General features: G+C 40.2%; 1 protein-coding gene across 7 annotated transcripts in view; it reads left to right on the top strand.

Annotated features, from left to right (window-relative positions):
- The window catches only part of NAXD (NAD(P)HX dehydratase), a 51,337-nt gene that overhangs the window by 19,393 nt on the left and 7,164 nt on the right, over positions 1–24,780 (top strand). For 6 of the 7 annotated variants that reach the window (XM_058824994.1, XM_058824993.1, XM_058824996.1 and 3 more), the window contains 4 exons: positions 3,606–3,714; positions 18,179–18,229; positions 18,308–18,412; positions 18,746–18,866. In XM_058824994.1, coding sequence (XP_058680977.1) covers positions 3,606–3,714; positions 18,179–18,229; positions 18,308–18,412; positions 18,746–18,866 — 386 coding nt within the window. Of the gene's footprint in view, positions 1–3,605; positions 3,715–18,178; positions 18,230–18,307; positions 18,413–18,745; positions 18,867–21,751; positions 21,872–24,780 lie in introns of all 7 variants that reach the window. The other variant, XR_009275998.1, reaches the window with a different exon arrangement.

The following is a 24,780-nucleotide window of genomic DNA, read 5'->3' as shown; positions in this document are numbered from 1 at the left end:
AATATTTTTTTGCACACATCTGCACAATGGTACTGCAGTTCACTCTCCATGTTTACAGGTATTACTGCTAGGATTCAGCTTCCCAGTTATTCCTATTTTGTATGTTCATGGTGCAGAGTTTGTATTTTTGTATTAGGGGAAAGCAGACTAGCTCCCAAAGTCTTACCCTATCACCATCAAAAAAACTTGCTTTATTTTCGAAAATCCCAGATTTTTATTTAATCAAAGTTTGTCTTAAAGGTTTTTACTCTCTTCTCAGAAACTGAAATACTGTTTTCTCCTGGCTTAAGAGATTTTCTTGCTTCTCTTTATATTATTAGTAGCTTTGTGCTTTAGATTGGGGGTGCTGCATTTGTGATACCTCCTTTGGAAAAAAATCAAGTTGGATTTCATATGGCTCTGCACCTCTAAAGGCAATAGTGATTCTTGCTCACTTGATTAATTTCTGTCAAAGCTTGAAGATCACATCTCTTTTGATCAAGGGGAAATCTTCTCCATACCCCTTATCTTTCTAGAGAGATGTTGGTTTTTTTTAAAGTACAACGCTAATTTCAGTTGTTGTTTCAATGTCTTGGGCAGTGGAGGTGATTAGGTAAAAGGAGATGTTTGAGATCAGTTTAGTAACTAGGCAGAGAAATTGGCATGATGTGACAAAGGAGGTTCACTCTGTTCTCTGTGTGAGTGTAGTGCACCATGAGCAGCTGAGGACCTGACATGGCATTCTGTGCTGTTGCCTCCAAAGCAGCTTTTCCCAAAGGCATTTGTGTCTGGTATTGATCCACAGGCAAACAAGAACATGCATTGACTTTTTCTGTGATGATAAACTAAATACTGCCAAGAAATGTTTATTCCTCAGTACCCAGGCACAATTATCTGTACAGGCTAATTATCCAGATGATCCTTAGCAAGGATTTTGGCCCATGCCAGCTAGCCTCTCCCAGCCACTTTTTCCACTGATGAGGAATTACCATGGTGCAGGAACTGTGACTGACAGGCAGGTTGAGCTTTGTTTTGGAGCTGAGAGTGCAGAGGCCATCTGATCTTAGAGTCAGAGAGCTTTTCTGGGTGTGTTCAAACATCATGTGTAGACTGTAGCTGGTACGAGCTAGAGGAATTCTGCCTTTGTGCTAAATCCCATGGTCAGGAACATTCGAGGATTACCCCTGCCTGAAGCTGCTTGTTGATCATTTGTACCCTATCAGCTTTAAAATGCTGCTGGTTTGATGTACGTGTGTGGACATAAACTGTAGATAACACAACAGCCCTTCCACTTCCAGAGCAGCTGCAGGAGCAGGATATTGGTACAGTGTCTGTAGCTGTGTAGCACAGCTGTTGTGAACATTCAGTGTCCTGAAGTGAAGCTGGCATGGTGCTGTTGTGAGACAGTATTTTTCTGCTTTCTTGATGAAGATATAAAATCCATCAGTTACTTACAGCATGGTTTTATAGCTGATTTTGCAATGTAGTAGTCATTATCGCCATTTTTAATCTCTTGACCCTTCACATCTTGGGTTGCTTCTTGATGTGACATTGCAAAGGAGTTGAATATAATATTTGTAAGATGCTTGGAAGATGAAAAGCTCCACAGTAGGTTTTTATTATTACCAGAGGCAAAGTGTGCAGGCTTAATATTGGACTGTTTATTTCCCAAGAGATGGCTTTGTTTTGAAAAGTGCACATTATCAATTGAGTTTTAGACAAAACTATCTTATTTCAGTCCTGAATATAAATAAATTGACAAACTTTTTTATGGTTAGATTATTTGCATAAGATATTTGTAGAAGAGCAGAGCATTTGTGACACTACCTGTGGCTCTATTCTTAGCTTATGCTTAATGAAGCTTTTGTTAATCTATTTGGCTTCTACTATCCAAAGGTATATTGAGTCCAGACATCCTTGCATACCTAGAAGTTGCAGTGTTCTTACAACTACATGGTGTATGTACATTGAGATATATATTGCTCTTCAAAGATAAAAGAAGTTCAGTATGTGAACAAAGAAAAGTGGTCTGCATTCAGAAATTATGATGTTTTATTAGAGTTTGGTTTGCAGGCAGTTTTTCACATGTTCAACCTACCACATATTAAAGACCTGTCTTTATTTAAATAGTGCTTTAGCTATTTCTTGAATAATTTTTATTTCCATCTTCTATCTACATCATAAACTGATACGTGATGGTACAGAGATAAACAAAAATAAAAGTGAGCTGTTTAACAGTTCTCCAGCTGGTTTCCATGCGAGGTAGAGGAGGAGGAGGAGGGAGCTGCAGTGCTCAAGTGGAAGAAGCTCAGCCTGCTGGAACAGGGACTGCTCCAGGGACAGCGATGTCCTGCTGTTCACTGTCCCCCTTGCCCTTGCAGGGCCCTCACTCGCACCCAGCAGCCCTGCTTTGACAGAGCTGTGTTGTGGTGTCAGCACAGGCGCCGCTGGGCTCCCTGAGGCGGCTCCTGTCGGCAGAGGGGTCTCTGGGCTGCGGCCAGGCTCCGCATCCCTGCGCCCTTGACGGGATGCCTCGCTCCCTGCAGCTGCAAAAGCTTTGGGCTGCTGCCTGGCACTTGCAGAAATCATTGTGGAATTTGCTGATTCTGCCAGACACAACCTAAACACTTGTTCCTAAGTGCTGTGTCCCATCAGGACAGCTGTTGGTTATGAAAAACCTGTAGTGGCTTTCATCTGTAATAATACAGCTTTGTTGGAGTATTGCAAGTTTACAATAATCTGAGCAATACTGTGAGGCAGCACCCCCTTGCTCAGCCCACAGGGAGCTTTATTCCCCCATGCTTCAGTTAGGATGTTCATTTATTGTTGTCACTAATGTCAGAGATGGGGGGGAGGGAGGCTAAATTTTCCCTACATACTGTCAGTAAGGATTAACTGCAAATGCTGGGCAGTGCTTTCAAAATATTCTGACCTATTTACACAACAAAACTGATCAGAACAAAATAAACCGTTCTGGTCAGTGGCTGAATGCAGTATTGTGGCAGCTATATTTGGCAGTGAATTTTCTCATCATTTTTCCAATGCAGACAAAAACCAGAATGCCATAGAAATTTTAAGCATTACAAGCAGATAATGCCTGTACTGAATAGCTTGTTTCTCCTGTTGCCTTTTGGGGAAAGGGGACAATTTGGCTGTAATTCAGTTGGAACAAATTCTTATGAAGCAACTGACAAAAAAGCATATGAGTACATTTATCATTCTGCCATTTGGGGTGATAAACAATTGCATCATTTCCAGCAAGCTGCAATATATACCTGGGAGATAGTGAATCTCTCTCCAAGGTATAACCTCTGCAAAGAACCATTAAATAGGGACTTGTGACAGACTCTAAAAATTGTTGGTTTCCTGCTTGGATTTTATTTTTTTATTTTGTAACAGCTGTAGTGGATACTTGCAGTTACTTCCTCATTTTTATGTGGTATCCCCTAAAGAATGAATTGAGAGAAATTTTTAATTTTAGCTATTTGGAAAACCATTCTATGTTTTCTGGTCACAGATTCTTGGTAGTTTGGAGGATAAAATTGCCTGACGCTCGAGATAGGAAATACTTCATACTGAAATGAAGCCTTTTTAAACTTAATTTTTTTTTCCACTCTTCCTTGTAGTGATAGTCCCAATGCTGTCCATGAGGTGGAAAAGTGGTTACCACGGCTGCACTCGGTTGTCATAGGACCTGGCTTAGGCAGAGATGAAGTTCTGCTTGAGAATGCTAAGGTAATGTGCATATTGATGTTTTATCCTGTGTCTTCATGTTGATTTGCATTAACCATTCCTATATTTTGCATCATTACACAAATATTCCTGTTATGGTTGCGAAATATAAAATTTAATAAAATATTGTTGACTGGCAATTACAGTTTCTATCCACGGTCTTCATTGTTAAACTGTAACCTTCAGTCTGAATTTTAGGCACCTGTATGGTTGTTCTGGTTTGCTTTTGTATAGCTTGTCAAAGTCACTAATTAAGAAATAGGTGTTGGTATATCTAGATAAAAGGCTCTGTTTTCTTAGGTGCAAAGCACCAGTACTGTAAGTGCATAAATATGGATTTGAGTTCATAATTTTTGACAGCTCATATCAGATGCACCAAAGAACAGGGACTGTGTCCTCTTGCAATAAGAAATAATACTCTCTAAAATGTTGCAGATTTCTACTGTGGATAAAGAGATAATCCTATTTTCTGTCAAGCCTTAGTGGAGAGCTGAAACAGGAGATCAGATAGTCTTTTACTTTAGATAATACATACTTAGACCATCTTCCCAATGATGTTTTGTATTATTGGCAACACATCTTTGTGTGTTGGAAGTGTGTCTTTCAGTCTAATGTCAATCTAATTTTGTACAATTTAATTTTTTTTTCTGACTTGTATTACTGAATTAATCAGTGGCACTAACAAGTGGAATTAATATAATTTACATAAATGTTGACAGTTACACAGTGAAATCACAAAACAGAGCAGGCAAGGGACTGGAGACCACGCTATCCAAGTGTTTAGAAAACCTTGAAAAAACTACCTATGAATGGTAGTTTTGCTAGGACTTTGTTAGAGAAAGTTGCTATTGGAGTTTCTTGCTTCATTAACTTTTTTTGGAAGGAAAATGTATATATTATGGTAGAGAAGTCAAAATTAATAAATATTAGAAAATAAAATAAATTTATTACAGCTGATGAAGAAATGAAATTGTATTACAAGTGAAAAATTTAAACAGGTTTTATTATTTTTTGAAAACATGATTTTCAGAATTTTTTAACAGAAAAAATATCCGAAGCAATTCTTTTCTTTTTTCTTGGCTAAAAAAAAATAAGTTTGATGGGGTTTTTTTCTTAAAGGAAAACAACTTTAAACAAAAGAAAATAAGAATTCATTCGGAATATCTAAGATAAATGTCTTTTATATCAGAATTCCATCCAGGGTTTATGTGCTTATCTGTACTACAGAAGTATCTGGAAGATTTCTTGATTGCATTTTTTTCCTCGTTGCTAAAAATAATATTGCTTTCCTTGTGAATTGCAAGCATACTTTTACTTCAGTCTGGCTGTCCTGTGAAAGCCAGCTTAGAGTTAAAGAAACAAACCTAGCCAGTGAAGACAAGGCATTTGGAAGTTACTTCGTGCTAAAATCTCAGGGCACATTCATATGAGCTGTGGATCTGGCCTTAGTAATTTCAAGTCACATTAAAGCTCAAGTTCTTTGTCTGCACTGTAGTTGTGTAAGTGTTCATTAGTTACCCAGTGCTGAGGTTTTTAACGTGCCACTGGGGGCAGGTGAACCCTGGCTGCTGTCTGAGGGAGAGTGCTGCTTCTCTGTGCTCAGGGAAAGCTGAGTCTCCCTCCTGCTTCAACTGTGGATCTTAAGTGTCAAGAAAAAAAAAAAAAAAAACCAAGAGATGATAGCATTGCTATTCTAAACTTTTATAGGAGGCTGGCTTGCTATAAAGTTTTCTGGTTTCCCCTTAAGCTAACTGTGGCACATATGAACACCAGGCTGGGAGGTAGGTGAGTGCCTGCTTTCTGGTCAGGGTTTTGTATCAGAGTGCCTGTGATGGTGAGATAGAGCTTCCCCTCAGCCTCCTCCTGTCCCATTAAGGTGCTGAGGCATCGTGTTCTGGCATCCCTCTAAAGCTGTTTTTATGTCAGTTCTTGTCAGTATTGTGCCAGCACATTTCCAATTAATGTGCTTCTCCAAACAGTCATGTGTTTGGGCTGCTTCTCTCTTCTGAGCATTGAGAAATTAAGAAATTAATTACTAGTGCTGTAACCTTCAATTTCTGGTATATGGCCAAGAGACAGTGTTTTGTTGTGGAATAGCTTGAGTGCTTGTTGACCAGATGGTGCATCATCTCCAGATCAAAGAATGCTTTGCTTCCTCAGCATCTTTAGTGTGTCACCTGCCTCCCTCATTCTTAGCGCCTGCACTGCGCTGTGGCATTTGAGCTCCTTTCAACAGTCTGATTTTAAAAAACCCACCTTGTGATCAGTTTCCTTTGATTTTTTTTCCTTGAGCACTATGATAGTCTCTGAATACATATTTACTGGTTTCCTGCAATTTTGTGGGTCTGGCTGTCGTTCCATTTACAAGTCCTGTTACAAGAAGCTGCTCTCCAAGTTATATCCTCCTTTTATAAGCCACTTGTGTGGGTCTGTGCCAGAACTCTCACATGCTGTTACTCAGTTGCTTGGAGCTGATGCTGTCAGAGCTTTCTGGCCATGGGTTTGTGAGACCAGGAGCTGCAGCTTCAGAAAATTCCCCTAAAGAAGGCATTTGTTGTGTTCTGAAAGCTGTACACCTGGATCCCTTGCAGATGTGGCAATTCTAGTCTCAGCCTGGTTAGACCTTCCAATTCCAAAGGAAATAAGCAGTCCAAGCAGCTTCTCTTCAAGAGAAAAGAGAAAAAACACATTTCTGCTCCACTTCTCAGCTCTGGAGTATGCAGATTGAAGCATTTCTGCTCCCCATACTACTTCAAACTTTTGAAATGCTGTTATCACATCCAGTGTGGAAGTTGGCCATGATGTCAGCTTTCTTATTGGGAGCATCAGGCCATCTGTTTATTCCTTTCAGTGTGCATGACTGATTCTGGCCAGAGATACAAGTATGTTATGTCCCTGAGTTCAGCTCAGCTGCTCCTAGTGGTTTAGCCTGTTGAGAAAGAGAACCCATTTAGCTGCTATGTGTAAGCAAGGCCAAGATCCCAGACTGTCCTCTGCTTAGAAGCAGCATATTTCCAGAGCTGTTGGATATTCTTTTTTTCCCACAGCATCAGTGTTATGTTCCTATCATATCTACCAATCACAATTTACTTCATTCAGCTGTTGCATGAATGTTTGCGCTTCTGGCTTAACTCTGATCTGATTTTCCTTCTAGGAGAAGCTTGGAAGTAGGGAAATTTCTGCCTGTACCATCAAGAGCTGTTTCTTGGGTGTGTGAGAGAACCGGGTTCCTCTGCTGCAGGGTGCAGATGAGAGCAGCTTCTGAGAGGACTTAGTTAAAAATAATGTTCCTTGCACAGCCTCGTGGGAGAGCAGGAGAGCTGCCTGATGCTCCAGGATGTTCTGCATTCTGCTGCCACCTAGCAGTTAGGCAGTTAGAGGCTGAGCTATGTCCTTCATCAGTTTCCGTTTCTTTGCCATCTCCTTTCCCCTGTTCCTTCTGACTTTGAGGCCAATGGACTGATCTGGGATTGCTGCTGGAATAGCAGTTACTGTAGGGATCAATAGACAAGCATTCATCCTGTAGGATGAATAAAGAGCCATTATGAAGAGCCCTCTCCTTAACTGAACTCTTCCATGTTGGAATCTTCCTTGCTTGTAACTGAGTTCCTTGCCTCTCTCCTTGAAGTGGCAGCACCAAGTCCTGGACCCTGGTCTTCCAGCCTTCCTGTGTCTTGCTTGAAGTCAGAATGAAGTTTTCAGCAGAGCATGCTTGCTTTCCTGCTGTAGGAGAGAGGTAATGATTAATGGCAAGAACAGCTCTGTGTAATTCAGATTACATGATGAAATTGACTGGGTTCTCAAACCATATGCTTGTTCCTCTTGCTCACTTCTCAGTCTTTGTTTTAGCTTCCAGAACATGTCAGGACTACCAGCCTGGCTTTTCTTTTGGCTGAGGCCCTGCCTAGCTGCCATTTGTGCCTATTGCTGTTGCTGTTTTTCTTCCCTCAGCCCCCTTGCTCTGCAGTGCTTCCTTCAGCCAGTCATTTGCCCTTAAAGATCTCTGCTATCTCTTGGGATATAAATTGCAGAATCTCATTTTCCACCCCTTGTGACATCATCTTAAAGTTGTGTTAAAATGTCTTGGCTGTAGTTAACATGTACATGGTGAGAGGGGTTTGGGCTCTTGTCACAGATCATCTCCATCAGGTGTGCCCAGAGAGAACCCATTTGAAAATTTCAGATGGGTGGATTCTCAGTTCCACCTTGACTGAGGCATCAGCCTTTCTGTATTTGGTTAGTTGGATTATTTTCCCCCTTTCAAGCCTTGTGCATTCAAGATTTAGGCAACACTTCACAGCCCTAATAAATTGTGAGAACGGGACCAGGTGCCTCACTATCTGCACTGCTTTTCTGCAAGATCAAGAGCACTGCAGAATACAGGGCCACCTGATGTTGTCATATAGGTCAGTTAGAGTTGAATCTGTCACTGTGGGCCTTGAAAAGGATTTCGCTCTTGTTATCTAAGTAGCCCTCTCATTTCTGTTTGTACCACAGGTGTAAGGACACCTGGGAAGTGTCTCAGGTTAATGTTGCAGGTGACAGATTAGTAGTATTGCCTGTGGAAAAAAATTCACACTATCCCACACAGTGATTAATTTTCTACCACCATGTACAAATATGAACCGAGAGAATGTATTATTGTTTGGAGTCACTGCTCATGGCAACTCAAATCAGCAGAATTATTTTCCAGAAACTTCATTCCTTAGCCTGTGTCATGCATTTGCTTCCTCCCTGTTTTTATACCCTTTGTAGTTCTTGCTGTGGGGATTCAGCAGTTCATAGGGAACTGAAGTAGCAGCAAGGATATGCCTCTTTCTCTTCTCAGCCCTCAGCTAGGGGCAGGTGAGGTGGCTGAAACCTTGTGTTTGGGGTACTGTAAAGGCAAAACCCAGTGGGATGTGTGTGCTGTCAGCCTTCACCCAAGGCCCAGCATTGATGCTCAGATCACAAACAGAATCCAGTGAAAAACTGATCTTCAGCTAGCCAAGCTTCATTGCTGTCAGAAGGCCTGATGATACTCAGAATTTGTGGATGTTGTCACCTAAGGTGGGGCAGGTGCTGAGTTAGGATGCAGGTCTTTGTGATGGTGCAACTGCTGTGGATGAAGCTTGGGAACACCAGCTCAAGACAGACACGCCCTCTTGGTTATGCCAAGAAACTCCTGCTGCTTGTGCTAAGAGCTGTCAGTATTCTGTGGCTTCCTCAGGGATGTCTTGATTAGAAAAATAGTGTTTGAATATATGCTAACAGTACCTTAAATACAGGTTTATGCAGCTTGCAAACAGAATTTATTTCTAATATGTGTCATGGATCTTGATGAAAGTCATTCACAGTGAAGTGGGATATTTATTTGCTTTCTGCATGTAGGCTTATATTGTAATTTAATTTGATTTTGATACTCAAAAGCATTTCTAAGCAAAACTCTGGTATTGGATGTCTTTTCAACTCTTTCATTCAGCTAGAAACCCTAAAAAGAAATTGGCAGTGATAAATTCAGTTCATTAATTTCATTTTAAGCATGACAAGTTCATTTTATGTTTATTTAAGACAAAGTGCCAACAGCTGACCATGAATATCTTATGCCAAATCTAGTTAACATAATCAGCTATAAATTGGAAACTTTGTACAGTTTTCATTGTCAGTGCAAACACTAAGTGAATGAGAGCATGAGAAAAATTACTGCTTTTATTTATTCTGATGTAGGTATTTATACTTTGGATTGCAATAAAAAGGATTAATACTTAAAAGTGGATATTCATGTATTTAGGACCAAAATATACGTATAAATGTAGCTTCTCAAATGGTCTCTGTTTGACCATGATTTTGGGGGAGCACAGGCACAAAGGACTGCTCTGGATTTTTTCATAACTAGAACAGTATTTCAGAGGCCTTTGCTTTTTCTTATTGTGTTCAGGCATTACTTTGGTTTATGTCGCTTCTTCTGAAATTTAGCATGTGATTGAAGCTGATATTAAGAAACTGTTAGTTGCAGTTTTCTTCTATGCTCAAGGCCAGTGATCTAATTTGAATTCAAAGAAGGAATCTACAAATGAATATTTTTCATCTTTTTTTTTAATGTGAAATAGAACAGTTTTGATTAGCTGCCATCTACAGTGTTTTCAGCTTTGTTATTTGTAACAGCTTCTAACATCTCCCAAAACACTGAATGAGCCTGATGGTGTAGAGGGGTACTCTAATTTAGAGTCCGTATCACACTCTGTCTGGCTTAAGTGAAACATTTTGCTGTGCACCTGAAAATCTGTTTTGGAAAACAGGGCCTAGCATGTGGTACTACAGTTAAAGACAAAAGACCAACTTAAATTGAATGGAGCATAAACCAAGAGGAGCATAAACCATTCTACGAGAGGAAGAACGTATTTGTTCCAGAGCTGGGACATTCATCTCTATTAGGTGACTTTTCATTCACAAGTGGTGGTCATTCCTTGCATGAGGTTTGAAGGCTTAGTGGAGGATTAAGGAATTAGTGACAGGTATGCCTACAGAAATACATAAAGTAAAACTCAGGCAATTAGGCTAGTTAAAGGTGATAAGGTTATATATAAGATATATATAGATATATATATATATATATATCTTTTTGGACAATATATATATATATCTTGTCCAAAAAGAGAGATTTTCATTGTCTTTGCTGAATTTTGAAAGGAGGATGAGTCTTTGGATCAGTTTGTAGGAATTAATAAAAGCACATTTAAGAGACAACTGCCCATATTAATCAGTGAGTCAGTAAAACCAGTTTTGAAATGTGTGAAAATATGGCTCTAATGGAAGAATTTCAAACAGTAGAGCTCCATTCTTAATGTTTTTCAGACTTCTTGTATCAAATAGAATATATTAAGGGAAGCTTCTCCCCCCTGCCAGCTAGGGCTGTAGCCTCGAGCACAGCCTGTGCCTGGGCTATTTGCCTACTTCTAGCTGTGCAAGATTACAAATTCCTGCTTGCCAAGGCCATTTTCCAGGCATCTCCACCAGAGAGCTGCATCCTGACCTCTATTGCAGCTGAGTCCCTGCTAACTCTGCATTTATCCAGACTTGAAGCCAGCAAGGCAGAAATGCTTCCCAGGGCTTTCAGTGCCTATTTGTAGGAATTGATTTGCAGCGTGTTGGGGTGGAACTTATTTGTTCCTCCCGGTCACCTTGGGGAGGAGGATGTGTGGAAATGCTGCAGCATTTACAGGAAAATTTTGACTCTTTTTTCTTTTATCTCCCTGTTTCAGACAAAATCATGGATTCAGGATTGCTGGATGAGAGCGGCATCCATGCAGAAAATATAAGCAATTTTAGGTGGTGTTTCACCAGCAGTTTCTGATCCTAGCTTTCAGGAGGGGGTTCTTTGTGAGAGGGACTGCCACTCCCAGTGCCAGGTTATGCACATTTGCATGTCTTTACCAAACCAGAGTGGTCATTACATACTCAGCATTTGCAGGTTGCAGTGGAGTGGACTTCCAGTGGGCTGAAGGCGCTGCTTCCTAAAGTGTTTGGATGTTATTTTGGTCAGTACTGTCCATTATTATGGCATGTTAAGGCTTGAATTTCTTTTTGAGGGCATGAGTAAGACTTTTTCCGAGAGTGGGTCAAGGCATGACTCTTGAAGGGACTGAGGAAATGCAGTGTTTTTGCTGATGTCAAGTAAAGCAATCTTTCCTTTGCTAGGTAGAGAGATGGCAGTGTGAAAATTAATTACTGTTTTGGGATAGATGTTGCTTTATATATTCTGCTAGTCTGCTTTTCTGTTCATTTCATTAAAATTCGATCTTATAATTAAATGACTGGCTCTAATTTCCTGATTCTTCCTTTTGTAAACACCAAATGCCAAAGTTTTCTGTAGCTGAACTAGCTCATGAGGAAGAACATAAGTAGTGATAAAAATATTAATATATTAAAAGTCACTGCAGGCATTCTTCTGCTAATCCGTATCTAATTAAAAAAAGCTGAAAAGTATATCTGACTTAGGTGGGGGAAACCCACATAATTGTCTTTTCTGTGGGTCTGTGGAGAAGCAGCTTTTATGCTGTTGCATGTGGGCAGCATAAATAGGATGGGTGTTCCTGCTGGCTCGTGGGTTTGGGTGCCGCAGCCCAGAGTGCAGAGTTTCTTTCCAAGAGCCTGTGGCACTGGCTGAGAGAGCAGCACTGTGCTCTGCCCCTGCGGCCTCAGGGTGGCTCATAGGGAATCCTTTGCCTGAACTCAGGAGCTCCATAGCAATTTGCTCCTCCCTCACATGTTCCCCACTGTTCCCCACGTGGCTGTTCCTTACAGCCAGTGGCTCATCTCAGCCCCATTCCCTTTTCCATAGTACTTGTGGAAGTGTGCAGGAGTCCTGGATGTCCATGTTGGTACAGTGCAGGTGAATTTTGTGTTTCACAGCACAGCTGCAGGCTACCAAATGGTTAAATCACATCTTGCTTTTCTGCATTACTGTGCCCTCTTTCAGCAGTATCCTGTCCATTTGTTCCTTCAGGCTTCTCCCTCCTGCAGACCTTTCCTACCTGAATAATTCTGCATTTGTGTGTGTTCTGTACAGGTATCCATGTGTTGGGGGTTTTGTGTTTCAGGTTGTTTTGGGGAAAGTGTGCTGGTTGGTGTGTTTTGGTTTTGTTTTGGTGGTTTTGCTTATTTTGTGTTTCACCTTTGTCTTTTGGGTTTCTTTTAAAGTTTGGAATTTGGGTTTGGGAATCTGTTTTAAAATTCCCATGTGAAAGTTGGGACAGGAAACAGATATCTACTACAATGAATGCTTTGCATTTAGGGGAATAGCTTCCATGATAATAAAAAATAATGAAAACACATTAATTTTTCATCCTTACTTTTTAAATTTTTGAAATTACTGTAAAGAGTTACCTTTCCTCAGATAGACCAATGGTTTCTACTGTGACACAAGTTCTTTTTCAGTTCTTACTGAGTAGGCTGCTTGTGTAGAAGTCCTGAATAATGAGTCAAAGAAAAGGTTTTTTTCAGGAAATAGTGTATTTCAAGAGTAGAGTAGGAGTAGATTCAGGTTAATTTTACCCTCTCTGGCTTTTTTCCTCTCAACCACCACCACCAAAACCTGCAATGACTGAAATACTATTTTGGGCAATTCAAAATGTCAAGGATTTGGTGCTGCTAACAAATGATAATAACTGTGAGAGTGTTTGTCCCATAGAGCATCTTTGTGGGATGTGTGAATCCCAGGTAATTTCCTCTTTGGCTTAATGAGGAGAGAAGCTTCAGATTTGGTCTTGTTATTAGGAGAGGAAAGTCCTGCTACAGATTTGTTCTAGCATGAGTACTGCAGTCTTGCAATACAGTTAATCATCACTGATTTTTTAGTAAGAGGGGGTTGACATCTCTTTTCCTTTTCTCACACAAATGTTGAATCACTGTTTCAGAGCACTGCCAAGTATTTAGCCAGCTGATACAAAGGAGAATATCTCTTGCAAGAGATTGCCCAAACCCCATTATTAAGAGTGTCAATATGAAAGGTAAGAGACTGAGTTTTGGCCCTGACTGTGAACTGCAGAGGAAGAATCCAAATTTCATTCTTTGATATCTTAATTACACAGTGTGGCTGTAGGTCATAAGGTTGGGTGACAACAGTGCGGCATCCTCCTCTTCTCATCATTGTGCCCTCTGCTTTCTGACTCATGCCAAGATTGCCTTGTGAGTCCAGTGCTTCAGTTTTGGATGTCCTTGAGGGCTTAGGCATCAGCTGAAGGAAGTTCTCCTGCTTTGCTCCCAGCTGAACCACCACTGTTGTAGTATAATACATTCTGTGCACAGAAAGTTTGTTCACTGGAGCTAGAATCTTCAAATCCTTAATATTCAAAATGGTGTTTGAAGGGAATGGATGATGCCTTGAGCTTATCATTGATACCTGTATGTGTTGCTGTTCACTTGTCAATGGTGTTTTGGTTTCAGCTTTTGTCTTGGTGACATTTCTTCATATTTTTAATTGTCAATGTTTTCTTCTAAATCCTTTCCCATATAAATTGTTACATTGGATACAACTGAACAGATAGATGTTTTCTGCTCATTCATAGAATTCTACCAGGAACTGTTAAAGAGGTTTTGGTGTGAAAGCAGAGTTAGCCTGAGCTGTATTAATTAACAGTGAAGGTTCTTCTATATCTACAGGTATTAACCAAAAAATGTCCATGCCAAATACTGAGGTACAAATTCAGGTGAAAATCGATTTTTTGCTAATACTCTGCATAGAGGATGTTGCCATTATTGCCATAAACTCCTCTTAATGCCAATATTTAAGGGTTTGTTGTTTTTCGGGTTTTTTTTTTTGTTAAATATGCTATTTGCAGAAATAGAATGCTTAAAAGTGGGCTTCATCTCACCTAATTGTTGGTGTCTAAAAATAAAACGGTGAAGTGTCTCTGCATCCCCTGTGACAGCTGAGGAGACACAGGTATGTCTGTTGGCTATTCCTCCCACCCTAAATGAGGTGTCTGAGCTGCATGGGATGAGCAGCTCTCCAGTGGTCCTGTCCACAATCAGTAGGAAACAGAGGTTCTCCTGTGAATGTGATGTCCTTCAAACGTGTGGCTGTCTTAGGGGGTTCCCTGATCTCTACTGGTTTATTACGGTTTTGAAATCACCCCTTCCCTCCCCAAAACTTCCTCTGTGAGGCTCCTTGTCTATCTCCCAGCAGTTTCTCTCTGGGTTTAAGGAAAGAAGAGGAAAGGAAAATGATTGGGATAGGGGCTTTCGTCCTTTTTTCCTTTCGTCCTTTTTTCCTTTCGTCCTTTTTTCCTTTCTTCCTTTCTTTTGCATTTTTTAAATAAAAATGAGCTTTCTAAATAATACAAATAACTTTGTATCCCCTGATTGTTTGTTTTATAAGGAGAGGAAGAACAAGCAAAGATCATTCAGTATGTTAGATGAAAAACTGACACCTCAGAGACTTGGTACACAATAAAAGTTGCTTGCCCAGTGGTTTTACTTAGCAAGGTGAAATTTCTCTTTAGAGTGGAGGTCAGATGTTTCAGGATTGTGGAGGATGTGCTAAAGAGGTAGGAACTCAAAACATGACTAGGAAAAAAATGCCTTATTTCTCTGAAGTGTACCAGTGATCTGGCCTTCCAGATGCTATTTAGCTGTAGATACACTGTCATACTCTGTAACTTCCTTTTTTTATTTTTTTTTAATTTTTGTCTTATACATACATTCTCTTGGTATACTATGGATCTTCAGGATTGCTTATTTAGGAGAGAGCAAGACATTGCTGTATCCAAGATGACAATTATGAGGAAACATGAAAAAGGGCCAAGCAATAACAGCTACTGCCAAACTTCAGCTTCTTTGGGAACAGAATTTTGGCAAAATTCCTTCCCTAGATTGCTTGTAATGCATTTAAGAGAACAGTTTGGAAGGATAAGGACTCCTGAGATCTGTGTCTTCCTTCAGACTTCCTTACTGACTCTGTTGTGGGAATCTTTTTTAGTTTAAGAACATCAAGTGTCATGAAACACTCGCTTATTGAGGTTGACATACTAGAATAAACTGGTGATTCATATTAGTGGGAAGTGGAGCAGTAAGCATTTTAAGTGTACTGAAGGAGTTTGGTGAAGCTGCTAATGTACAAAAATATTCTAATTATAACCAGTTAGAAAACCAGGTTGCAGCAAAAGGTACTTGTACCTTCAAAGATTGGGGAAGGATGATCTTGCTGAGGTCTGGGTCTCAGTGCCCTCTGATATCTAATCAGAATAGCTTGGTATCATTCAAAAATAATTGGGCTGTTGGATCTATAACATGCATTTATACAAGGAAAATACAAACAGCAAACACAAAATCTGTTTGCTAGATTCACAGCCTTGTTTTATTGTTACAAAGTGAGCCAAGTTAAACATAATTGTTAATGAACTTAACACAGCAGGGGCAAAGCAGTGCAGCTTCTGTGAAGGAAAACTGAGCTGTGCACATCTGTGAAGATTACATGAATGAATTAAGAAATTACTCTCATATACATTTCTTGAAAGCTTTGATAGTAAGGCACTCTGGTTTTCACAATGTCACAGTTAATTCTAGGTATGTTTTGACACTCCATCCTCACACAGCTGTTAAGTATACTTACCAGTAAATTTAACTAATTTAGCAGTAGCTGAACTGTATGAGTTGTGTAAAACTTGCCATTAGTTCAAAATTATTCAAGTAGCTGAGTATAAGGGAGGACTCTGTGGTGTTCCCTGGGGATCCCAAAGGAGGTGGGCAGCTGGCAGTCTGACACACAGCCCAAGGTGTGCAGGTCTGTGTTGGAAAGGCTTCTGTTCACTGGTAGCTTCTGCTGTGGTCACAGCTGTGTGTGGGGACAAGTCCTCAGGCTTGGAGCAGTGAGCAGTCTCATGCTTCCAAACTGCAGACAGTGCCCTACAAAGAAAATGGAAGGGAAATACTTTCCCTTGGTATTGGAAAAATCAGAATCAGGTAGTAATATTTGTGAGGATATGTGTATGTCATATGTAATAATTTACAGGGACTAAGGTGGGTGGTGTTTATTTTAACCACACTACAAGAAATGAGGGATGTTCAGTACCCTGAATATTAATTTAAAATTGCTTCCTTATTCCTTACATCATGTCTTGCTAACCTGTGAAGCTCAGTGCCGTATGATAGCTAATCTGAAGAGCTTAATAACATTCAAAATTAATTAAGCTTCTGGATGGATACCATGCTCTATTATCTTATACAGGAAAAAGATAAACCCTCCAGCTTCAAAGATGAGTTGGTAATAACCGACACTGAAGAAAACTTGACTGTTGACCACTGTTCATTAGAAAGCCTGAGGATCAGTCATTGCTGCTGCTGGGTTAGGAGGGAGAACAAGGGCAGACAGTCTGCTCAGCACTGAAAAGAACACTTTTACAAATGGTCTGTTGTCTGGGCTACCTTGGTTTTGCTTTCAAAGCATAAAACCTCCAGACCCACAGGTGAAATGACATCATATATGCTGCTTGTCTCAGATGTTTGTTTGTACATAAACTAATACCGCAGTGGGGCTGTCAGCAGCAAAGCAACTGAAGTTAGTTATTATAGTTATTGGTAGATTTCTATCAAGGCAGTACTCCCTGGGATTTTTGTGGTTTTATTTTATTTTAAGATGTATGTTTACTGTGTGTGATTTGTGTTGGCATTACATGCCTCCTGCAGCAGGCAGAGTGGGTGAGATTGCTTGTTTGTTTGGGTTGCTTATTGTGGTGGGTTCACCCTGGCTGAATGCCGGGTGCCATCAAAGCTTCTCTGCCACTCCCCTGCTCAGCTGGACAGGGGAGAGAAAATACAACAAAAGACTCCTCGTGGGTTTAAGATAAGGACAGGAGAGATGATTCACCAGTTACTGTTATATTGAAGTATTGCAACAGACTCAACTTGGGGAAATCGAGTTTTATGACAAGTGAAATCAGAGTAGGATAATGAGAAATAAAACCACCTTAAAGCTGAAGGTGATAAAACACCTTCCCTCCACCCCTCCCTTCTTTCCAAGCTTATTTTAACTCCAAAATTGTTCATTTCCCTGCTGTTAATGGTTCAGGTGGTTGGGAAATGGATACTCTGGTCAGTTCATCACATATTGTCTCTGCTGCTCTTTCCTCCTTAGGAGCAGGACTCCACATTCTTCCCCTGTTCCACCATGGGCTTCCTCTGACAAGAGACAGTCCTCCACAAACTTCTCCAGTGGATTTATCATGGACTGCAGTTCTTCACAAACTGCTCCAACATGGGTCCTTCCCATGGGGTGCAGTCCTTTGGGAACAGACTGCTCCACTGTGGGCTCCTCTCTCCATGGGGCCACAGGTCCTACGAGGAGCCTGTTTCAGTGCATGCTTTCCATGGGGTCACAGCCTCCTTTGGGCATCCACGTGCTCTGCTCCCCTGTGGATTTCCATGGGCTGCAGGGGCACAGCTGCCTCACCATGAACTGCACCACAGGCTGCAGGGGAATTTGCTCCAAAGCCCGGAATACTTCCCATGTCTGCAGGGCTGTAGTTTTTACATATTCTCACTCCTCTCTTCTCTGGCTGCAGTTGATTCAGCACAGTAACTTTATTCTGTTTTTAAGTCTATGATCCCATCACTGTCAATGATGGGCTTGGCTTGGTCAGTGGCAGGACTGTCCTGGAGGTGGCTGGCATTGGCTCTGTTGGACATAAGGGAAACTTCCAGCAACTTCTTATAAAAGCGCTGTGGCCCCTCTTCCCCCTCCCAAAACCTTGCCATGGATACCCAATACACATACCAGCTCTGTGGACACTTAAACCAGGGAGAAAACATTGTGACTGTAAAATTACCTGCTGATATGAAAATGTTTTACACTAGTTTGCAGAATATAACAGATCTTTTTCTATCACTTTGTAAAAACAACTTTCATGGTCAGATTTATGGTATGAATTTGGTTTGGATCTTATAAAATATAAATTAACAAGCATCTTAAAAGTATCTGCATTTTTTGCAGGGTATTATAGAGAAATCGAAAATGAAAGGAATTCCTATCATTATTGATGCAGTAAGTATTTTCTTTATTTCTATCAGTGGTTTAGCATTTAAGAATCTGTTCAGTAAATGTTCTTACTGTGTTTTGCAGGATGGACTGTGGCTCATTTCCCAGCAGCCTTCTCTTATCCAAGGCTACCAGCGAGCTATTCTTACTCCAAACTACATGGAGTTCAGTAGACTGTATGAGGCCATGGTGAGCTACTTGCCTTTTGGGTATTTATGTATTTAGTCTTTTTGTCCTTGAAAACAAGTAACTTATTACTGGCTTAAATATTATGTGCTGTTTCTTGTATGTGAGAGAAACACTTGCTGGGTTATTATTTTCATGGGATGATTGTCACAGCAATGCATATTCTTAAACTGAGCTGGTTTTTAAAAACCCACTCTCATGCATTTTTTAACATTGCAGTGGGTATAGAAAGACTGATGTTGCTTTTTTTCCCCCATGCATATGTAACTAGCATGTGTTAGAATATGTTGTTCTAGTAGCAAAATATGTACTGTGTATGGAATTCTTGTGTTGTAGCTTAGAGACCCCGTAGACAGTAGTGATCATCATGGATGTGTGCTAAGACTCAGCCAAGCCATGGGGAATTTGACAGTTGTGCAAAAGGGAGAAAGAGATCTTATTTCAGATGGAGAGAAGGGTAAGTGAAGCCTTCTGCTTTCAGCAATGTGATTGTTCTGTTCTGTTTGCTTTCAGTCAGAGTCCAGTAGAGTGTATAGCAATTGGCAGTATTGCCCTGAAGATGAGAGGGATTGCTGTCTTTGCTGATCACCTTTAGATGGTTTGTCTAAATTAATATTTTAAGAGTGCAACTAAATTTATTTGCTGAAAAAAGTTGCTGATTTTATTTTGCATTTATAGATGTTATATTTTACATTACATGGGTATTGAGAAATTAATTATTTAATCTTTGTGGACTCTTTGATAGTTATTTGCTGAAATGGTTTATAGAAGTGCATGTGTCATTGCTAAATTGATACAAAATAATACTGTTAGTTCAGGATGTGTCAGTGTGTGTGAGAAATGAAGATGTCTTAAGACTCAGTTCCTTGATCCTGTCCATCATGTTCTTCATATGACTTCACAGCAGCCCTGACAAATTAAAAATTAATTCTAGATTGTCATTACAACAGTCTTATACCAATATAGTTTAAAGTATATTTAATAAAATTAGCTGCTTGTCTGATGCTTTTTATACTGATCATGTGCTGTGATCAGTATAAAATTAATTCATGAGTGCCTTCGTCACATTTTGCCTGCATGGTCTTATTTCATACATAACAAGCAGCAGCTCTGCCTTTAATTACTTGAAATGCTAATCTCTGATAAATGTTTATGCTGCTTCAGAACTGTTTTGTATATACAGTCAATTTTTCATTACTGGGAGCTATGGAAGTCTTTCATAACAGAAAAGCAAATGTAATATGACAACTGGTTTGGGCAGAGCCACCTTCACATACTCTGTTAGGGCAGATACTGTAGCAGACTGTGCAACAAGTGGGACCTGGAAGTAATATGGTTACATCTGTGTGGGAAAGATAGATGTACTTCCTCACAAAGAACTCAGCTTTCCCCACAGGAAGAATTTTTTGTCCTATTTGCACCTGCAGCAGACTTGATTTGTAACCGTGGACAGTCAGGCCAGGCTTAGGGGTGGATGAACTTGGCTGGACTTGACTCCAGTCTGTGCCAGCTAGAGAGCTTTAGAGCATTGTAGTTGTCTTCTTCTTCTGCTTTTATGTCAAAAATATTCTCTTTATACAGGATTGTTGCTTTTTAAATGAACATTGGGAAGACTGGGTGAGCACTTTAGATGGAGTACATTATCTAGTATATTTATCTATATGTCTGTTCTCCTTTGGAACTGTTACTCTTGAGATAAGTGTATCCCCACACCTGCTGGAGAGACAGGACAGGTGTAAAATGTCTCTTGTCATGCAAGATTTAAAGAAAAACCCAGGAAACAAGTGAAGCTCTTTCCAGTTTCAGTTTTGAATATTCATATGTGGCACAAGTTCATATATGTCTTGTGTGCTTTTGGGGTTTTTCATTGGTTATATTTTTCCCCCACCTTGTTATTTGTCTCTGTTGTGTTGTGGTATTTTCTTCTACTAGTGAAATGACTTTTGGTTTTGAAATAAAAACAGTTCTGTGCCTTTATAGCAGTAGATTGATGTCCAGCTGTAGGCTGCTTTCTTGTTCTTACCTTGGTGCTATCACTGGTGCTTTGTTGGATTACAGACATTACAGGCAGCATTGCTGAGCTAAGAAAGCAGGTTGTAATGTCTGTTACAAGAACTGTTTTTAGAGTTTGCATGACTTTGAAGAAGGTTCTTGAGAATTTTGCAGAGACTACAGACTTCACCTTCCTTTTAACAACAATATTCTTTGGGTCTGATCTGCTGGTCATTTTTTTAAAAGCTTCTCAAATGCAAAATTACATTGAGAAAGGAGATTCTACTGCGTGCTCTGTGCCAAACAAGGAATATGTTGTCCTGTCACTGACCTCGAATTCTTCAGGTTTTTTTGCTCTTTTTCATCTGTCTCTTCTTTTGATCTGATGTCATTTTTTTCAGCTAAGACTACAAAAAATCCAAGGTTATTAGAATGGGCCAGTGTCCTCTGAGCACAATCAAACATTATGAAAAGATCTGTGTACTCCTCTTGCCTTTTATTTGTCATGTCACCATCTATTTGTAGTGCTTAAGCCCTGCCTGTTAGGCTTTTCCTGTTTGACCTCCTGTGTTCAGCATACTGACACTGTAGTTTGCATATATTACTTTTAAACTTTCTCCTTTGGGAAAATACTGCATGTGCGCTTTCCAGGAAAAAAAAAAAAAAAAAAAAGAGAGAGAAAAGTAAGTCTCAGTGCTCTCCAGGAACACCAGAAATTGAGAAATTGCAAACTTAACTGTGTAACTTTAGTTTTTTATGCTTAGTTGTTGAAGAAGGAAGACTTTTTGAAGATACTACATTTTGCAGTAGGAAAGACTGGGTTTGTGAATGCTTTATAGCTTAGAGTGATTGTAATGATTGTTTTCACAGTAGTTTTATTCCTGAGTCTGTAGGAAATACCGTAGCCAGTTTACTTCTGCCACCTGAAGACAGAAAGGGTTACCAGGTAATTTGGTGTCAGGTATTGCTGAAGAATTACTCTCAACAACAAGCTTTGTAATCTACACAGAGAGGCTCAATAAATTCTGATTGGAAGGTGAAGTTTAATAAATTCAAAGTAAGATTTAGACAAATGAACTAGTACATCCACATACCTGAAACTTTGCTAGGTTCACAAACTTTGAAGTGTCTGGAGACCTCTAAAGTTTGTTTTCACAGATCAGACTAGATGGCCTCAGAGTCACATACTGGCCTCTGTGAAAGCAGTAGCAGCCCTCCAGTACAAAGGAGGTTTTTCTAAAATTTGTCTCCATTTCAGTAGTGAGCTGCCAACTGGCCTGTAATCACCCAGATTTTAAATTAAGTTTTATATACTCTTTTTCTCTTTCCTTTTGCAATTTCACATTATAGCTTGGTCTACAGTTGTTGATTCCCTGCTCTACAAAGATGAGCTTCACCATGCTCTTGGTAGGTGATATCAGTGCCATCATTGACCAGGGTAGGAATGAGTACTCAGCCTATGGGTAAAAGGTAAGTCAGCTTTTATTCACTATGGCACAGCTCTCTAAGGTTATCTTTTTATTATTCTTTGGAGAACTGGTCAATAATAAAGTGTGGTTATACCAGCCTTAGTTCCTAACATGTTTAAAATTTGGTTAGGTCCTTGAATTAGAGTATTTGGATTTTGGTTTTTAAACATTACAGTGAGTTTTTCTGTGTTTGACCCTCCTCCCTTCCAAAAGGCAGGCTTTATGGGAACCATCTTGCTACTACCTGGGATTACTTCTACCTGGAACCAGTAGCCAAATTTGGTTTAACTTCAGTTGCTCAGGTGCAGCTTTATGGTCAAAAGAAGCAAGGAAGCACATGAGGCAGAATACTGAGTACTGGCTAAGGGCTAAAAAGCCAACTTTTGCCATAAATCCCCAAGTGGTGCTTCTAATTCCAGCCATTCATCTCCCCACAAAGCTGGAAATGAAGCTTGTCACTGCCTGGCTCCCTCACAGCTGCTGAGCAAATCTCACCTAGATTTACAACTGAGGGATTTGTAACTGAGAGGCAGCACTTTGGTCTGCAGTGCTGCTTCTGCAGAATGAGCAGAATGGGGAGGTGCTGGTTCCTGTCCTGGTGCCCCTGTGCTGCCTCTGGCAGTGCAGCCCAGCCAGCTTCTCCTGGCACTGCTCACCTGGCTCCTCTGCCTGTCCAGCAGAACTAATGGAAAACTTGGGTCATTCTCATCTCAACTTAAATTGACTGCTCTATTGCACTCAAGGACTTACCTAAGTTTTAAAAGTGTGATTAGGGAATAAAAAAGTATAAGCACCCTTTATATAAAAGCCAACTTACATTTTCCACATCAGTTGAGTTGTTTCTCTAGCCAGAGTCATTAAACTTGGTTTCCCTGTCTGTATGCACTCTGGGACATGTTCTTGGGAATCCATGATCTCCAGCTATTTGCTTTTGTGAACTAACTTGCAAAAGGAAAAAGATAAATGTATTACTAGAATAGATACATGCTAGGTCAGAGATGTATATTGGTAAGAGGTTTTACTAAAAATCTGATGTTGGTCTAAATCTTGCCTTGATTGCGCAAAATGGTCCTTGGTAGCTACATTATTTGCATAGAAAATGGAAATCTTAAACCTTTTAATTAAACTGGAGTGTGTTTGTTGTGTGGGGTGGCTGTTAGCTGATTGATCCAGTTGGATTGTATCAAAAGTTAGAATGGTCATGTTTCTTCCATGGGTTCCTGACCACATTAGGGTGAGTGTAATACTCCTCCTCTGTAAGAAGAAAACAAGTGCAAGGAGTTTGTCCAGGACATCTGAGATTCAGGAGTTAAATTTAAATCTCCAGTCTTTGTCTGGCATCTCAATAAATGTGATGTTTCACATAGGCTCTTCAGCCTTCTTGACCATCATCAGAACACCTAAACTATCCCATATTTCACATGCCATGGTCTAAATGCAAAAGTAAAACCACCCCAGAGATTCATTTATTTATTTCACTACTGGGTGAACATGGTGAATTGGGAACAAGCAGACACACACTATTTTGGTTTTCTAACTGTGATGTATTTAGGAGCTGGCATTGTAAATGGAGCTGCTATTCGGGACAGCTGTTTTCAATTATAGAACAGACTGTTGTGTTTTGTTTTTTTTAATTAAGCATACAATACCCATAAATAGGTAATTCTGGGCTTTTGGCAGCAGCAAAATTTGGGCTGGGAGTTCTTTCAGCTTAAAACTTGGCAATGATACAGCTAGGTGTGACACCATGGTGTGAATGCTTTCACAAACATTAATGTGTATCTTACCATCACTCCCTTTTCAGCACTTCTTGAAGATATCTTAAACACAGACCTATTAAATGACTTGGCCATGATTACCCAGAAATTCTGGGCCAGAGTTTTGAATTGTTTGAAGCCTAAAACTCCTTAATTTTGCTTTACAATATTCTGTCAGTATGACAGCCTTCAGTTTTTTGTTTCTGTTGCACTCATTTCAGTACAAATAATTTCTGTGGATTTGGGTACACAAGAAATCCCTGTGATTATATGTGAGGGACGTGTTGTACTTGCTGCCTAAAGGCCTGGCAGTATTTATGTGATGTTTACTTGCTGAGACTGTGTTGAAACTGTTGAATAGGACTGTGGCTGTTCTGACTCTAGCAGATCTCCTTGCAGGCATTTCTTCAGTGATGACATTTTTATTTCATCTAGCCTTTTCTCCTGATAGTATATGTGTGCTGCATGGATAAATGCTAGGAAGTTGGGTGATTTTTTTTTTCTGCTGAGAGTTACTTGGTATAAATCAGTTTTCATTAAAAAACTCTCTGCTACTTATACTGAGGTGGGTTTTCTTTGATTCATTAACCTGAGAAATCATGACATCAGATTTGGTTGCTCAGACCTGTTAGAAGGCAGAACTGGACACCCTGCTGTAACAGCCAGCTTGACCAGCATTAATTGTGGTTTCTGTCAGTGCAGCTATAACTGAACCTCTCCATTGTTTTGATCCAGACTGGTGTCAAACTAATTGACCTTAAGTGGCCCTGGCTGCTGCCCTTTCAGAATTGACACACTGTGGTGATTTCTTTGTGGTTTCCTTGTTGTGCCACATGCAGTCATCTGGGTCTCCTCAGCTCTTCCAAGAACCATGTTTTCTGTGTTTGCTGATGTATGTGATGTACAACACATCACACCCAACTTCATCCCCACATAAACAGAGCATTGTGCTCGTTTCCAGGGGACAGAGCTGCCCACCTTCTTGGCATCACAGCTGACTTTTCAGCCATGTCCAGCTAACCAAGTTCTTGTAACACTGCCACTGGTTGTGACTGCTCAGTGCAACTTAAAGGCATCACCCCCATGGTCCTGAAGGAGCTGCCAGAGCTGTCCTCACAGCAGGCTCAGACATGCACTGGGGGATGGATGTTGC

The sequence above is a fragment of the Ammospiza caudacuta genome, chromosome 2 (genome assembly GCF_027887145.1).
Source record: "Ammospiza caudacuta isolate bAmmCau1 chromosome 2, bAmmCau1.pri, whole genome shotgun sequence".
Lineage (NCBI taxonomy): Eukaryota > Metazoa > Chordata > Aves > Passeriformes > Passerellidae > Ammospiza > Ammospiza caudacuta.
The sequence above is the reverse complement of the archived record's forward strand: the minus strand, read 5'-3'. Positions and strand labels throughout refer to the sequence as shown.